The sequence below is a fragment of the Callorhinus ursinus genome, unplaced genomic scaffold (genome assembly GCF_003265705.2).
Source record: "Callorhinus ursinus isolate GAN/ISIS: 27379988/994484 unplaced genomic scaffold, GSC_fseal_2.0 scaffold41, whole genome shotgun sequence".
Taxonomy (NCBI): Eukaryota; Metazoa; Chordata; class Mammalia; order Carnivora; family Otariidae; genus Callorhinus; species Callorhinus ursinus.
In genome coordinates, this window is record NW_027397103.1 from 1,021,756 (window position 1) to 1,039,070 (window position 17,315).

General features: G+C 41.5%; 1 protein-coding gene across 3 annotated transcripts in view; it reads left to right on the forward strand.

Moving 5' to 3' along the window:
- The window catches only part of CORO1C (coronin 1C), a 76,293-nt gene that overhangs the window by 29,336 nt on the left and 29,642 nt on the right, over positions 1–17,315 (forward strand). Inside the window, exon 2 of one of the 3 annotated variants that reach the window (XM_025889340.2) lies at positions 11,117–11,359. The exons of the other annotated variants lie outside the window; for them this stretch is intronic. Coding sequence (XP_025745125.1) covers positions 11,273–11,359 — 87 coding nt within the window. The 5' untranslated portion in view covers positions 11,117–11,272. The remainder of the gene's footprint in view (positions 1–11,116; positions 11,360–17,315) is intronic. 3 annotated transcript variants of the gene reach the window in all.

The window sequence follows — 17,315 nt, forward strand, 5'->3', positions numbered from 1 at the left end:
GGCAGAAATTTTTAAGTTCATCTTCTTCCTCTTCTTCTCCTCCTCCTTTCTTTTCCTTCTCCTCCTTCACCTGTGAGTCATGAGGACTGAGACTTTTTGGTTTTTTGAATGGTAAATGAGATGAAACCTTAAGAAAATGTCCCCAAACAACACAGGTTTTAAGTCTGGACAAGACTAAGTTTCAGCATAGAATCTAAGCAGTGCAAATAAGTGGTACAAATAAAGGATCTTTACTGAAAGTTGTTACGTGTGATCTTCAACCCTACTGGGCTTGCCAGTCTCCTGACTTTATCCTTCCATGGAGCCCTTTCCAATATGGGGGAGAAGATAGGAGATTTGTGAATTTCTGACTGTTCTTGAGTATTGTAGATGAAACTCAGTACTTGCTTTAACAGGAAATCCCAGGATTGCAGATAAGTGGGTGGGGTGAAGAGAGAGAGCAAAGCTGGAAAGAGTCCTTTTCTAGTTGGCTTCTAGGAGGAAAATAAGTTTGATGAGTCCTGAACTCTAATGATAAGGGCTTAGTACTGGTGAGGATGCAGGTGTTGGGTCACATTACAGCTGTTTCCATTCTGTTAACTTTGGGTCTCCGTGAGTCTGAGCCACGTATATTAGGGGTACATCTCATCATAACGGACTGTGTGATTCTGAACATGGTTACAGTAAAGGGAATTTCTGTCAAAGTATTGTTTTCCATTATATTTTGATGTTTTTTCCTTGGGAAAATTCTCACTGGGAAAACTTCCAATTCCCCTGTACTTTACTTTCTCTCAGATACTCATGACTGACTTATTTTAACGTCTGATTTTTATTTCAGTGGCCAGATTGATGTGATATTATCCAATAGGACCATCACACTACAGAAATAGTAGATGGATACCCTTAGGGAACAAATTTGATAAGTGTTTCCAAACGTACTTTCTTACTGGCAGAGTTGTTGATCACATTTTAAAGGAGACTCTTTTCATTAAGTTGAAATTTAATTTTCTATTCAGATACTTTATTTCTGTGGAGAAAATTGCTGTTTAGTGGCAAATAATACATTACAGTATTACAACTGCTTACCTGATTCTAGAGTGGGAGTTTGAATTTAATGTCAGTTGCATGTGGTAGGTTTTACGGTGGCCTTCTGAGAGGAACACCTCAGTTTGTCAACTGACATCAGGTACCGGTGCACCATGATGTGTTTTGGAGTTTGAGTTTTTATTCTCCCTTCTATAGACTGAGATACATTTAAGACTGACTTATTTATTTACTTATTTAGCTCCAAAGAAATGGAACAAGCCAATTAAGCCCCAAAATAAACTTTTGAATGGTTAATCTTCCTCTGAGTTCCTAGATAGTTCTCTTCAAGTTCCATCCACAAAAGGCTCTGTGAATCCATCTTTGCTTTTACAAACCACAGGAAGCTTTGAGTTTCATTTATATCATTCAAGGGATATCTGTATGCAGTTCCTAAGCCAACTGGATCTTATGATTTGGTTTTCACTTGCATTAGTATTTTGTTCTTATACCAGTTTGTATAGGAATTAAGGTAGAATAAGTTGCTTTAAAAATAGCCATGTTTCCTTGGAAGAAGTGTTAGTTTTTGGAGGAGCCTCAAGGGTCATTTTCCCAGACTATGATATGGTCTGTGTGTGTGGCTTTGCTCCTTAAATATTAATTTGTTTTGGAGGAGGTGACATTGGCATAAACTAAGCCCAGCTATTGGAAATAAGGCCAGTACTTGGTGTTAAATGACTCTTATAATTGATGGGTTCACATGTACTGTGTGGGATTTTGTGTATTAAAGTGTCTGTATTTTAGCCCTTAGGGTCAGTGTGGCATAGAGAAAGAACATGGGTCTGGGAATTGGGGAGCTGGGGGTCGTTCAGTCCTGGCTCAGCCACAGACTTGTAGTAGGACATGGATATGTCTATCCTTCCTACAACTTCAGTTGCTTGACAGCTTTGAAATAGTTTTATAATGAGGTGCTGCTTTTGTTTAAAGCTAAGGAAAACCAAATTCTTAAATATAATAGGAAGTGATGCTTGAAATTAAGATCGCAAGAAATGATGCTCTAGGTGTGTACTGGACTCCAGTGTGTTAGCAGTCTGGGATTCCTCTAAACATGAGTTGTAGGAGATGGGCATGGTTTTTAATAGCCATCTCAGAGACTTCTATTAATGCCCCCTACCCCTTCTTTTTTCTGGTTATAAACAGGCAGGTGAGTTTTGGTGATGCTTTTGGGGCTCTCTGTACATATTAATACTGAATATGCATGTATTGATCTTAAGATGTATTGTGACTCTTCCACAAAGGTTCCTGTTTAAAAACATGGCCTTCCATGAATTTATCTTCAAAGCTAGTTAGGGTTACCAGTAAATAGGGCTTATTATTGCTACTTCATGAGGTTTGTGGTTAGATTCTGGGAAAGTCGTGATCTCTGTGGACTTAAAAAAAAAAATGGAAAGAGTAGTAGGGACAAATACATTAAAATACATACATAGCAAGAGGCAAGCTTAGGAATGAATGTATATTTATTTCAAGTGTGTGGTTTATGAGGTTTTCGTTAAGAAGGTTTTATTAGGGAAAGTGGGATTGCAGGAAGTCACTGCTGGAGGACTACAGAAGGTACTCAGCCCTGACGTGGAGTGATTTAGATTAGCACACGTGGTTCAGGATCTCTTTTGTAATGCTCCCATCAAGCTGTGGCATGCCATGCTGTCATGACTTTCAAGGTGTGGCTTAATACATTTTCTTATTATTTGGTCTTTCAGAGGATGAATAATAGCAGTCTTGCAGAACAGAAGTTGGCTTTGTAGTTTTGGCTGTAGGGATTCCCCCCACCCCAACAATTACACAAGCTGCCTTGTATCAAGAACATACAGGTTTTAGCTCTCTCTGCACTATACCATGTGGGCAAGAACAAGCCTCTCCTGTGTGGAGTAGCCGCACTGGTGATGGGGGATGAGGCATTCCCATCCCTGTCGTGAAGCATGGTGGCATATACACACCAGTGTTTGTGGGAAGGTGCATGTATGTGCATGCACATACACACTAAAGCTTCAGATCACAGGGAACCTGTAAATCCTAACTTTAAAACAAGGGTGGGGGGAGTTGGTTGGAATTCTCTGCTCTTGATCTCTTAACATTCACTTAGGTGGGGGCACCTGGGTAGCAACTGCCTTCGGCTCAGGTCATGATCCTGGAGTACCGGGATCAAGTCCCGCATCGGGGCTTCCTGCTTAGTAGGGAGTCTGCTTCTCCCTCTGACCTCTCCCCTCTCATGTTCTCTCTCTCAAATAAATAAATAAAATCTTCTAAAAAAAATTAGGTGGCGGATGCACATTGCTTTCTCCCTTCCTCCCTTGACTGTTCTTACTTTGGGTTATTGGAGTGATGGCTGATTTCACCCTCCCAGTAACTGCCTCTGAGGCAGCTCAGCTCTGGGCCAGGGTGGGCTGGGTGCGGCCAGGCCTCTGTTACCCTTTTGGGCAACTATCCCTTCTCCTTCTAGCTTCTCTGGTAGAGCGGTGCAGTACCTTCTTGCACACAGTTATGTTTCTCCCATTTGTTTTAGAAACTGTTATGTAGGAATATTTGTGACATGGCTTTATTTATGTCTGTGAACTAACTATCTTTTCAACTCCTCTGGTGGTCTTTCTCAACTAGGGTGTTGTGAAAGAATTCAGTCCTACAGAAAATCATTTCAGTAAATATTTTCTTAGTTCTCTCAAGGATGGGACAAGCTATGCCTTCTAGATGAATAGGAGAGAAATTAATTAATTACATGTGTTTGCTGCCTTAGAGCGTTAGGACTTACTTTTCTCGTAGAACCCAGGTTGACAAGGGCTGCTGCAGAGTGGTGTTCTGTCCTATTTATTGAGGAGTAAATCTTGATTCATTTCGCTCAGAATTCTCAGTGCCTCTTCTCACTGTTCAGTATCCAATTCAAATGTTATCTCTGATTTACTGAGTCAGTGAAAATCATCTTTTGGGTTCCCTTAGCTGCTTGTCCGTGCTGCTGGTACCACATCCTGCATCATCACATTGTACTAGAATTATTTTCGTAGTCATTTAACAAAGATTGGGGAGAATGATTACAATTATATTCTCTTGATCTCTTGACAACAAGCCAGACGGCTGTTTGTATGGTAGATTTCCAGGATGGCCTCCAGTGGTTGTCACCTCCTTGTATTCATGCTGTAGTATGGTTTCCTCCCACATTAAATAGGGTTGAACTCTGTAAACACTGAGATATGGTGGACTTGATGGCGGGTGACTTCTGACACGAGGTTCTGAAAGCATGTTGGCTTCCACTTTGTCTCTCTGGGAAGCACCGTGTTTTGAGGAGACTTGAGCGGTTCTGTGGAGAGGTCCACAGGACCTCCTGCTGATAGTCTGCATCAGCTGACCAACCCTGTGAGTGAGCTGTCTTGAAAGTGGATCCTACTGCCCCAGCTGACACGTGACTCGTAAGAACCGTGAGCTAGAACCCCCCAGATAAGGTGCTTTTGAACTCCTGACCTTCAAACTATGAGACAATAAATGTTTACTGTCTTAAGCAGCTAAGTTTTAGGGTAACTTATTAAGCAGCAATTGATAACTGATTCATGTGTTCTTGGAATATAGCACTTGGCTCATCATGTTAGGTCACACAATGCATAAATAAATGAGTTACTTACAGTGACCTAAAAGCCCTTCTGGGAGTTTTAGGCACTCTTTCCACATGTCTCTTAAACTATCTGTACAGATGTATAAATATATACAGATATATAAGATTCTTAAATAAATCTTAAATAAATAATTGAGGGGTTCTATACAGTAGCAAGAGAAAGTTATATGGCAAGATTTGGTTATCCTGTGTTCCGTGTTGCTATCATATAACCTAAAAAATGTGTTATGAGGTCATAGTCACTGTTGTATGTATAACTTCAAATTATGTAAATGGTTTGTGGGAAAAAGTCTGGAATGTTAACATTGATGGTGGGACTGAAGGTGATTTTTATTTTCTACTTTATAATTACCTGCACTTTTTTCAAAATGTTTTACAATGAATTTATTGCATGTAAAGGTTTTAAAAGTATTATCAGAGCATGTATAAAGAGCTAATTGTTCTTTAAGCTTTAGTGAAGTCTAAAACAGTCCTTTAAAAAAAATCATTTTCATGCATTCACATACTCATTCCTTAGACATTTGAGTATTTGCTCTGTGTCAGGACCTGTGTTGGGTTCTTGCTCTTAAAAAGCTTTGGTAACAGTTGACCTTGATCCCTCTGATGGGGAGCTTTGTGTGTACATAAAGTTCTTTGACGCAGTGATGAGAGATGAGTTCCAACTGCGGCTCATAAGTCAAGGAAGACCTCACAGAAAAGGTTCTAGTGGAATTCAGGTTTCTCCTGTGTGTAGGAGCTCGGGATGAAACAGAAGAGGGGCCCAGCCCCAGTTCACTAAACTAATGAGTTTGAAGAGGTGCTCAGTACCCAGCAGGACAGAGAGTTAGGTGGGAACCACATTCCCCCCTCAGATTCCAGGATCTCTGGGTGTGGAGGTGGGCATTCGGGGAAACTGGTGAAATAGGATGTTCGATTGGAGGGATTAAGCGGCGGTGAAGGATAGCTTTTTGGTAGAAAAACCATTTTTTGTCCTTTCTGTCCCATCACTTCCAGTGTAAATAGTGCAAAATTAGTGTTTTCCTTGATCGTTATATGGAGAAGAACCAGAAAATAAGCATCACTGTTCTGCATTTTAGGATTATTGTCGTAACTGGATCCACATAGCATCTTTCCTATGTGTTCTTCAGGAAAAAGCAGTGCCTTCATGTCATCTTCATAAGGATGCAACTCCAAAATGACCTTAGAATGTGCTTGGGGAGTCCTCTCCATAGATGATCTTAGTTGTTGCCTGGGTAGGGTTGCGGTCCTACCTGTGTTCCGCAGGTGCGGGAATTGAAGCTCATACTGAGTGATGGCCCAGAGCTATGGGGTCTTTCATGGATTAGAACCTGGGCCTCTGAGTCTTTATTTGATTTGTACATGTATATTTTTGAATAACATTTTCCCCCCACTGAGTGTGAAAAGATTTTTTTGGTGGGAGGCCTATAGAAACTGTGGTCTAATTGATACTTAATCCTTTGCATTCTTTCTTTCTCTGGCATTAGAAGGCTCAACAAAAACACTAGCTCATCAGGGCTTTGGTTCTGTCAGCTCAGAGAATTGTCTTAAGGTTTGGAAAGGAGGAGCCAGCCACAGTGTTGAAATCACAGCACTTCACATTATGGAGGGCTTCCTTTAAGTGCCAGGCACCGTGCTGATAAGTGCCTTCTTTCATAGACTAGTTCAAAAGGAATGGCAGTATCCCGATGGCGCTTTTCTCTTCTCTGTGACCCCCCGTCACTGCCGGCACCTGCTGGCTTTGCATTGGCTGCATGTCCCCCTTACTCTACTCTGCTGACAGGCAGTTTTCATTCCCACAAATAGCATTGCTCCAGTTTGGACAAGGGTAGCAATGCCAGTAGCCCTTTGTACAGATGTGGGCGTTTGGCACATGGTCGCTTTGGTGTGACGAGCAGGGAGTTTTATTCAGTGCCAGTGTCCTGATGTGTCACGGGATGCCCATTCACTGCCTCCTGAAACAGATGCTGTCTGATGCTCTGAGCACCTTAAACTGTCAATTGTATGGGCGGTGAAAGGCTGCGAGGCGGGGGTGGGGGCGGTGCGGGATGCAGGGGGACGGCACCAGGTGCAGCACAATGACTTCCAAATTATGTCACGAGCTGCCAGCCGCACGAGCACTGCACGGCCTCATTACCACATGAAGTGCCACAGAAGGGCCCTTTCATTTTCTCCCAGTGACTGTTTTCCACAGTCCTGCTATGGGGGCTTTTCGGGGGGATACCCTGCTCACCCCATTAACAATGGAGCTTAGAGTCCTGGCAGAAGGAGTCTCACAATGTACCCTGGGGCTATTTTGGATTACAGTGAGTGGCTGTGACTCAGAGTGTGCCCTGGCAGAGGACGGCTTCCCCCCTCCCCTCCCCGTCCTCCACCCCTGGAGATGAGCAGGCAGCCTGTCCTTTGTACATTTCCTTGGCCGGCTTCTCCTGCTGCTGCAGTTCACTGATAATGTCCACAGCAGCCGGCCTGTAGGCCTGACAGGGCTCTGACAGTGGTTTTTACCATATATGGCCATCAGAGCTCTGGGGCTGTCAGCTGGCCAGGATAATTTCCTTCCTTTGCTTTGATTGGCTGCTTGGTGGCTCAGAGAATGGTGGGATCTGGGAGTGTGTGGTGGAGGGAAGCCACTGAGTCAAGTGCAAAGAACGTTTAACTCTTTGCTGGTTTTCTGAGCGTGAGTCTGGGCTGAGCACACAGGCAAGTGCTGCTAGCGGAAGCCCTCACTGTGTAAACATTATAACCTAAGTCTGGGAAAGCAGCAAAGAAAAGGTTTCCGAACACACATTACTCTGAAATAGACCCAAGGTTTAATGGACAAATATTTACAGTCCTGATTTGTCCAGAAGCCTCCTTTATAACCATATGTAGCAAATTTTCTGCTGCCAAGTTGAATATCTGTACTTGTTAGGGTGGGACCTGAGTTGAGTCCAGGGGAGGCTGAGCTGGGAGGGTGAGTGATGGAGCACGTGTTGGCTTTCTTAGAGGAACAGTGACTTGGGTTTCTTTTCTGGCTGAGTTTTAAGTCATGAGTAAATGATACAGTCTACTGAACTGGGTCTATCCTCCCATCCTCCTGCTTGTTCATAACTGCTGCAAGATGGGAACTGCCTCGGCCACAGAGCCCAAGGCATTCACCTTTAAAAAAAGCTCCAATGTTTTTCTGGTTTTCAGCTCTACTTCAGGGAGGGTGGATTTTTCCTCTGAAGCTTGTGTGTAACCGACTGCAGAGCTTGGACTGAAAGGGGTAGCCCTTGGACTGAAAGGGGTAGCCCTGGGAAGCCCTGGACAGTCATTCACAGAGGATCCTCGGGGAGAAATCCCATGTCACTTGCTGAGTACAGGGGGTTAGGCAACCTATTACTCTCCTTTCTGATTTGAAATTGATTTGTTTTAATTTCCTATATTTGCACTTACGTCAGTAGTTATTTTGCTTTTCAGCTTTTGCTTTCGAGCTGAATTTTATTTTGACTAGGTTCTACCTCATCTTGGATTCCTAGTTTTTGTTTATTCTCAGACCAGAAATTATGGAATTACTTGTCTGTAGTGATGAAGTTTTCACTTTATAAATTAAGTTAGGAAATACAGTGTCTCTGTGCACTGTTGCGTATTTAGGCGTGGTTGAGCAAGGAAACGTTAACTTCCAACTGCTTTGCTTTCTGATCGTGAAATCCATAGTTTTACAGTAACTTCCCTCATATTCTTAATGGACTTTTAAAATGGCCTATGTGGTATTAGACCCAGGTTTTAAAGACAACCCGTGATGCCAAGTAATTTGCTTGGCATCTTTTCTTATGCCCACAAAGCCTGTTGTTCTTTGCTTGCAGGCAGGTGAGCTCTCTACAGAGCCACACTGCCTCTCTCTGGCAGCTCTAGGATCTCGCTTACTTGACAGCACTGGGTAACCCAACCTGTGTGCTTGATTCCAGGGCGCCTCCGCTTCCCCTCAAGGTTGGTGTTTTGGATTCCCTTAAAGTAAAACCTCCTCAGAATGTATTAGTCCCAGGTCAGGAGCTGTCACTCTCGGTAGCCAGCTTGTCGACAAGACATATATTGTGTGCCTCAGTCTGCTGCAGAAGTCCCTGTCACGTTGCCTGTGCCACTCTACCCTGTCCCACTATCACTGACTCTGTAGCTTCTTCGTGTGGAGCAATAGGGCCCGAAGAGATTTCGACAGAACATGTATCCACATAAATAATACTGATAAAAGAAAAAGGAAGTTGAAAAAAAACTTCAATAGACATCCTTTTTGGACTCCTTTGAACTCTGCACAGTGTGAATGGAGCCCTTATGCCTGGGCTGAAAACTTTTCCTTTGCTTCCGAGCACATGTTTGACTTACCATTCTCCTTGCCGAGAGTTCAAGAATTCTCAGTGTACTACTCGGAGGCCAGTAAGGAGTCATTATCAGTGCCTTACAGAAGGTCTTTTAAAGTATGGACAGAATGATAAAGTTATTGAACTTTGGGCACATAAAGTGATTTTGATCAGTATTTTTTCCCTAAAATATATGAATATAAAATACGGATGGACAGTTTGGAAAATCTTTGTCTCTTGTTCCTTGAGTCAGGATAGGGAGGGGCTTTTTAGGCATTTATATCCGAGGGTGGTGAAGTCAGTCTGGATAATAAGCACAGATGATAAAGCGGCTGGATGAGATGACTGCAGGTCAGAAGTTGGAAAGGCGCTGGGAAGCTGCCACGCAGGACTAGATGAAGGGGGCGGTGTGGACTGCCGTCAGAAGCCTGCACGCACCCTGGAGCAGCCGGGGTCTGCATGACTGAACTCCAGGATGTCAGCTAGAAAGACCCCATATGTGGGGTATGTGGAGCATCGTAAAGGGGAATACTTGATTTGACTGATAAAAATTAACACGTGTCACTTTTTAACACCGTGGAAGTTGATTAACTTTTTTGGAGACCTAGGTTATTGTGAGAAAGAGTGAGTCTGCTGGTTAAAGTGCTGTGTGGCTTTAATTAACAAAATGGTACATTTTGAAGGACCCACTAGATGTTCACGTAGCCCCAGTTTGGTAGTATCTTCAGCCTAATATTGAGCAAGCTAATGTGTGCATTGAAAACAGTTATCATGTTAGGGGTTGTGGTTATATTAAGAAACAGTCATTCTGAATAATCTTTTATATAATGCAGAGGTCATATGGGCAAGCTTCCCAATGTTGAATTTTGAGAGTTTGGGAGGGTGAAAATGGGTTCAGGTTCCTCTGTGATATACCATCAGCTCCGTTAAAAACACATTGCAGAGTGGAGCTCCTTTATAGAAACAGATCTGTGAGAAGACTTCTGTACACTTTTGTTCATGCATATTTAGAGTTTTTTGATTGCACAGTACCGCCTTTGGCATGTAGGATGAGTGCACATCCTAAGTATGGATTCCTTTTTGACATGAGGTGTGAGAAATAAATAAGATACACTGTGAGATGTAAGTGGGAAAAGTTACGGTTTCCCATTGAAATTGATGGGAAATATCTTTAACAACTAGAAATACCGTTAGCGTTACGCTGAATTTTATATGCCTCAGGAGGAATGTATTTGCAAGGTTATTTAAAATCACAAGCATTCCTTCTTGGAACAGTGAGATAATGTATTTACTGGTGCTTAAATTTTGATTTTTACTTTCCCCTCCTCAAAAATGCCTATTGGAGGAAAGCGTTGCCTAACTCTGGTTTTAGTTGAAGCATCAGTTTCCAGGAGCTCTGTTGAGTTTTGTGGCTGCTTTGAAATTTTTGAGAACTTTCCCCAAACCCAAAGTAAATGATAGTGCCAGTGTCTAGATGGTTTTCTGCCACCATGAGGGTTGCTGGCTGGAACATGGCAAAGCTGTCAGCCTCCGCTCGGGCCAGCCACATGGAAACTGCTGTCACCCACTCCCCTGTACCAGCTGTGCGCACACTTTGGAGGCTGAATTTTTCCTGGGGCTCATGTTGCTGGCCCCTGGGCAGACCACTGGATCTTTTAGATAATGACAGTCCCTAAGCTGGTGCCGTGACCTATTTCACTGATATGCCACAAGTTTATGAACTAGGCACGGGGCCAGCGCTATTGGTAACCTTGGTCATTTTGCTACTTGAGTTGACTTGCTGGCCATTCCCAGCACTTGGAGTTTTAGCTAGAGAGGTACAATAAGAGCTCTCTTGTGACAAGTGGCAGGGACTAGTAACTAATTGATAAGTTTTTAAACATTATTTGAAGCAGGGACTCTAAGTGGTGGCAGACTGTTCGCAGCTAAACTTTCAATTCCATGCTAGAAAAGGAGTGATATTCTAGATCGTGAAGCTGAGGTGTGATACATCCTTAATGAGACAGTGACCTGATTAGTTAGTAAATGAAATTACTCTATATGTAAGCCTTGGAAAACTGATAGGTAGTACTTAAAATAAGTCACCATTTAGTTTAAAAAAAAAAAAAAGAGGCAGGCATTAAATTCTTGTAACTCTTTTTTCCAGCCTCAGCATTCACTTATATTTGCTGCTTAGAGGTGCAGGTGAGCTGTGTTGTCACCGTGACTGGCAGTGGATGTCTCTTCTGAGTGGTCCTTCACAAGCCAGCAATTAGACATGGATTCCTCGGCCTATTCACTGCATGATGAATGAGGATGTGTCATGGGTATGAACAAGAAATGCATTTTCATTAGATCCTCGTGCAAAATGTTTCTCAGAAACGATGCGTCCACATCTTTACCATATAAGGCCAGTATTGTATGGTTTCCTCCAGTTTCCATGTACTCGCACGCTCAGCAGTTTATAATTGCCCAGCTCTGCCCTTTTAATAACGTATACTCATTGGGTAAAATATGTTATGCTTCTCTTTTGATTGATTTTGATATGGATAAGAAGATATTCAGGGATATAAGCCCTTGAAATCGAGATAGCTGACCCTGGATTGTGTGTGGTGAGCATCCTGTATGTAAAACAGTCAGTGTGCATTTAAAATGCCAGTTCTTCTCGCACTTCTTCCCTTTTTGTTCCTCTATCACTATCAGACATTTAGTCGATTCCCTTTTTGTTCTGCTGCAACATGATGGTACTTTCCCGTTTTATTTGTTGTAAGGATTTGTGATGATGTTACAACCAGAGGAAACAGCTGTTGGCAGGATATCATTTTTTATTAACTCTTGTTTCTGATGACCAGCTGCCAATAATTTTAACATTACTTTCATGCCCTTTTCACAACCCGTGGCCTAGTGGGAATTTTCTTTCCCTATGGAAATCTAGTATGGCTGGATGGTCAGTGATGTTTTAGATCTCTGCTTCTTCACTCCATTTCTTTATTTAGAAGATGGGGATAATAAGCTATGTCATAAAGCAGCTTTGTGACAATGAAGATCTAAAGGTCTTCATACAGTTCCTCGCATGAAATAGAAGATTTTTGAAAGTGTTAGCTACTTTTTAAAAAAATTAATTTATTTGCTTATTTATTTTAGAGCGAGAGCATGCACGCAGCAGGGAGTGGGGAGGTTGGAGCAGAGGGAGAGGGACAGGCAGACTCCACGCTGAACACGGAGCCTGACTCAGCTTGATCTCACGACACTGAGATCATGACCTGAGCCTAAACGAAGAGTCGGACGCTTACGCAACTGTGCCACCCAGGCACCCCAAGTGTTAGCTGTTTTTACTATTACTTGTTTTTGATAGGAAGATGGGCAGTTGGCGGCAGTTGCTCTTTAAATGACATTCAAGTTCCTATGAAAACATTAGGCTCTTTAGTGCTTTGATGCTATGGACTTGTCAGCACGAAGCTGAGAACAGCAGCTAGGCTTACTCCTATTCTTTTTTTTTTTTTTTTTTTTAAGGTTTTATTTATTTATTTATTTATTTATTTATTTATTTAAGAGAGAGAGAGAGAGAGAGAGAATGAGAGACAGAGAGGGAAGAGGGTCAGAGGGAGAAGCAGACTCCCTGCTGAGCAGGGAGCCCGATGTGGGACTCGATCCCGGGACTCCAGGATCATGACCTGAGCCGAAGGCAGTCGCTTAACCAACTGAGCCACCCAGGCGCCCCGCTTACTCCTATTCTTAAATGTCTGACTTGACTGAACAATACTGGCCAATATCTTTTTGCCAGAATTGTATAATTTTTACCTTAAAAAGGAAGTCATTTAGTAAACTTCTCAGTAGAATTAAGAACAACTTGTATTAGTACTTCCAAATTGCCCTCAAAATTTTTGTGTATCTGAGCAAAAGCTCTTCTTAACCCAGATTGGAAAAAATTATTTTGTGTCCTTGGAAATTCAGAGTTTAGTGACTATACTTTGCCATCAGAGATGCCAGACGTGGTTTGCTGGGGAGAGCGTAAGGATGCAAAGACTCTGAGATAAAACAGTTCAGATAGAAAAACATTTTTTCCTAGGAAGTAAAGATCTTTTAATGTAAAATTAATAACAGTACATTGGTGGTGGTGGTGGTGGTGGTTGTGGTGGTGGTGGTGGGGAATAACAATACATTGGTGTGTTTCTCAACTTTATTATATTTTAATTATTTTTTAAAAGATAGGAAAAATAATAGAACACTCATGTTCTCACCCACAAGATTAAACAGATGTTAATATTTTGCCCTGTTCGTTTCATATCTCCTGTTTTTGAAAAACAATAAAGCATAACAGATGTAGCTAAAATTCCATTCTTCTTTCCTCCTCTTCTCCAGAGGTATCCATTTCCTCAGAGGTGGGATGTGTACTTTTATTACATGTGTATCTATATATAGGTTATTTTATATGTGTTAAACTTTTACATAAGTGACATTTATTTCCATACCAAGGACAGTTAAATTGCTTCTGCTTTTTTTCACTATTCCCAATGATGCTGCCCTTAATGTCCTTTCTGTATCAAACATGGGAACCTTTCTCTCCCACAGACCACCCAGTGCCACGTGGTATTGCTCAGTGGTGGGCATCTTCACTTCCACCTGTTTCCAGATTGCTCTCAAAAAGTACTGTAGCAGGAAAATCTCCAGGTGTTTTTGAGTTCCTCTTTCCTGACATCCTTGGCAACACTTGTATTTAGACTTCTAAATTGTTGCCAATTTTAATAGGTGTAAAATGTTACCTTATTTTAATCTGTAGCTCCCTGATTACCAGGGAGAGCAGTATCTTTCCTTACATCTATATGCTGTTCAGGTTTCCTTCCCTGGGAATTCTGTGCTCAATACCATTTGCCATTATTCTGTTAGGTTGTTTGTTGGCTTTGGTATGGATGTTGCATATATATTTTCTCTGTCTGCAACTTGTCTTTCCACTCTTGCTCATGTTTTTTGAGAACAACACACACTGCTGAGTTTGGTTTAGTTGTTGTTGTTTTTGAGGGGAGTTTGCATCAGTATTTGTCATATGGGCTTCAATTTTTCTTTCTTATACCGTCCTTTGTGTCAGGGTGGTACATTTCCTTACGTAATGAGTTCAGTGGTGCTCCTCTTTTCTGTTCTCTGGGAAGTTTTGTCTGAGATGATCTCTTCCTTGAGTGTTTTGTAAAGCTCTCCAGTAAAACCGTCTGGGCCTAGTGGCTTTTGGTGTTACATGATTGATGGGGAGGTGGATAATATGTGGACTTTTGTTGCTGGTTCTTTTATGGTTATGGGTCTATTCAGGTTTTTTATTTATTGAAAAAGTTTTGCTACAATATTTTTTTTTGCCTAGGAGATTGCCTATCTCATTTAGTGTTTTCAGATGTTATTCCTAGTATTTTTGTGTCATGTAAATTTACACCATATTTGTAAGTTATGTCCCTTTTTAAATTCCTGGTATTTGTGTTCTCTTTTCCTATTCTATTGTGTCAATCTGGCTTATTTATTTTATTTCTTGTTAATTTCTTCTCATAATTTTACATTTTTGGGTGTGCTCTGTGTATGTTCTAACTTTTCATTACATGCTTAGCTCCTTAATTTTCAGACCTTTTGTATATATGCGTTTAAGGCTACTGATTTTCCATTAAGGAGATCTGTTTTAGCTCTGTCCCATGAATTGTGAAATGTCATGTGTTTATTGATCAGTTTTAACCTTTTTCTGTTGGCCATTATAATTTTGTGTGTGAAGAATTTAGTAAATTTAATATTTTTTCAGGGGCGCCTGGGTGGCTCAGTTGTTGGGTGTCTGTCTTTGGCTTGGGTCATGATCCTGGGGTCCTGGGATCGAGCCCCGCGTCGAGCTCCCTGCTTGGCAGGAAGCCTGCTTCTCCCTCTCGCATTCCCCCTGTTTGTGTTCCCTCTCTCGCTGTCTCTCTCTCTGTCAAAAAATAAATTAATTAATTAAATAAAAATTTTTTTTTCTGATGCCTTGGGGATTTTGGGTTTATACATTTTTCTGTTAATTTTTAATTGAATTGCATTATACTCTGAAAATGGGCCACAGGATATTGATTCTTTGGTATTTTGTGAGATTTGCTTTGTGGTATCCTCTAATTGGTCATTTTAAAGAGGTAATGTTTAATGTGTGCTTGAAAAAAAAATGTTTATTTTAAAACATTGGCTCCAAGGCCGGATACATCCATTAGATCAAGCTTGTTACTTGCTAGAGTCTTCTATATTCATGCTAATTTTTGTCTGTTTGCTTGAGAGTAAGTCGTTGTTAACATCTTCTAAGATTATGGCTTTGTCATTTTCTCTTCCTGGTTCTGTCAGCTTTTGCTATAATTAGTTTGAATCTATGTCGTTAGATGAGTTAAAGTTCATAGTGACTGTAGTATCCCAGTGAATTGTTTAAATGTTAAGTAGTGACATTAATCTTTAATAATGCGTCACACCTTAAAGTCAGTTTGTTCTAGCATAGCTGGCTGGTACATATTTTTATACCCTTCCCCTCCTTTTAGTGACCTTTTTAGTTTTCAGTTTAATTGCTGTATTATTTTTTAAACATGTCTTGTAGCTGGTTTTAATCTAATCTAAGACATGCTCTCTTTTAGCTGGTAGATTTAATGTAATGTTCATGTTATAATTTCGTATTCTATATTTCAAATAAAATGGACACCTGTGAGTTCCATTACCACCTGCTTTAGCAGTAGAATGTCAGGGGGTGGCAGGCAGTAGCTTCAAGGCTGGGTTACTCACATGGTTTCTGTGAGGATGCAGGGAGGGGGCTAGGGAGAACCACCTGGCTAAGGTGTTTAGTAGCAGTTGCTTCTTTAAGGAAAGACGCAATCAGGGATATGATAGAGTGGATTCCAGCAGTTTAATTTGCGGTAACGTTTATTGCGCCCTTCAGGTGCTGGGAAAGTAGTACCAAGTCCTTTACTTTGATTGTCTCCAGTTAATCCTCACATCAGCTCTTACAGAAGGAGTTGTAACATTCTCATTCTACGAATGAGGAAATGACGTTGGAAGATGAAGTCATTTGGCCAGGGCCTCAGAGCCTGGAAAAGGATGGAGCCACGCCGCCAACCCAGGCAGTCTGGTTCCCAGCCCCTTGTGCTTTGCTGCCTGTAAATGACCCATAGGGCCTGTCCTCATAACAAACACCTGCATGCTATATGATGTGTTTGTTGGCATTTTCTTCTAGGATTCCTTTTTTGGTTATGCAATTCTGGAGATCCAAAAGGGGTTGAATCCGATTTGCAAGGGGAAATGAGCATGTGAAAAACCCAGGCTTTAGGTCTGTGGACAGGGCCATCTCCACACCTCAGTTTAGAATTCTTGACCTGTGACCCCCACAGGCCTGGTTGAATGTCCCCCTCTGTGTCCCTGCCACCCGTGCCTGTCCTGGTGGAGCGTGTCTCATGCTGCGCTGGAATTGGTGGTTTAATTGGACTCCACGTTCAGCCAGGATGGAGCTGCCCTGTTTACTTTTGTATCTCTGGTACTCAGCACAGTGTCTGGCCCCTGAAAGTTCATAAAGGACACATATTTGTAGTTCTTAATGATGGAGTAAATTAATATATATATATATAAAACTAATAATAAGTGACAGTCGTTTTTTATTTAGTATTTACTATATTCTAAGCACTATCCAGGCTTACCTCATTTACTGCACTTCTCATGTACTATGTGTTTTTTTGTTTGTTTTTTTGTTTTTTTACAAACTGAAGGTCTGTGGCAATCCTGTGTGGAGCAAGTCTGTCGATGCCATTTTCCCAATAGTATTTGCTCACTTCATGTCTCTTTGTCACACTTTGGTTATTCTTGGAATACTTCAGACTTTTTCTTTTTTTTTTTTTTTTAAGGTTTTATTTATTTATTTGACAGAGAGAGACACAGCGAGAGAGGGAACACAAGCAGGGGAAGTGGGAGAGGGAGAAGCAGGCTTCCTGCAGAGCAGGGAGCCTGATGCAGGGCTCGATCCCAGGACCCTGGGATCATGACCTGAGCAGAAGGCAGACGCTTAACGACTGAGCCACCCAGGCGCCCCCAGATATTTTCATAACTGTTTGTTAGATGGTTTGATGATGGTTAGTGGTTAGTGTTCTTTAGCAATAAAGTACTTTTTAATTAAGGTCTATCTATTGTATTTTTTTTAGACATAATGCTATCCCATGCTTCATAGGTTACAGTATGGTGTAAATATAACTTTTATGTGCCCTGGGAAATCAAAAACGTCATTTGACTTGCTTTAATTGCAGTGATATGGACCAGAACTTCAATATCTCTGAGGTACAACTGAAATTAAATTTTTTACATACCTTACACAGATAATTGTAATACTAAGTTATGGTTTGCCAAAAAAC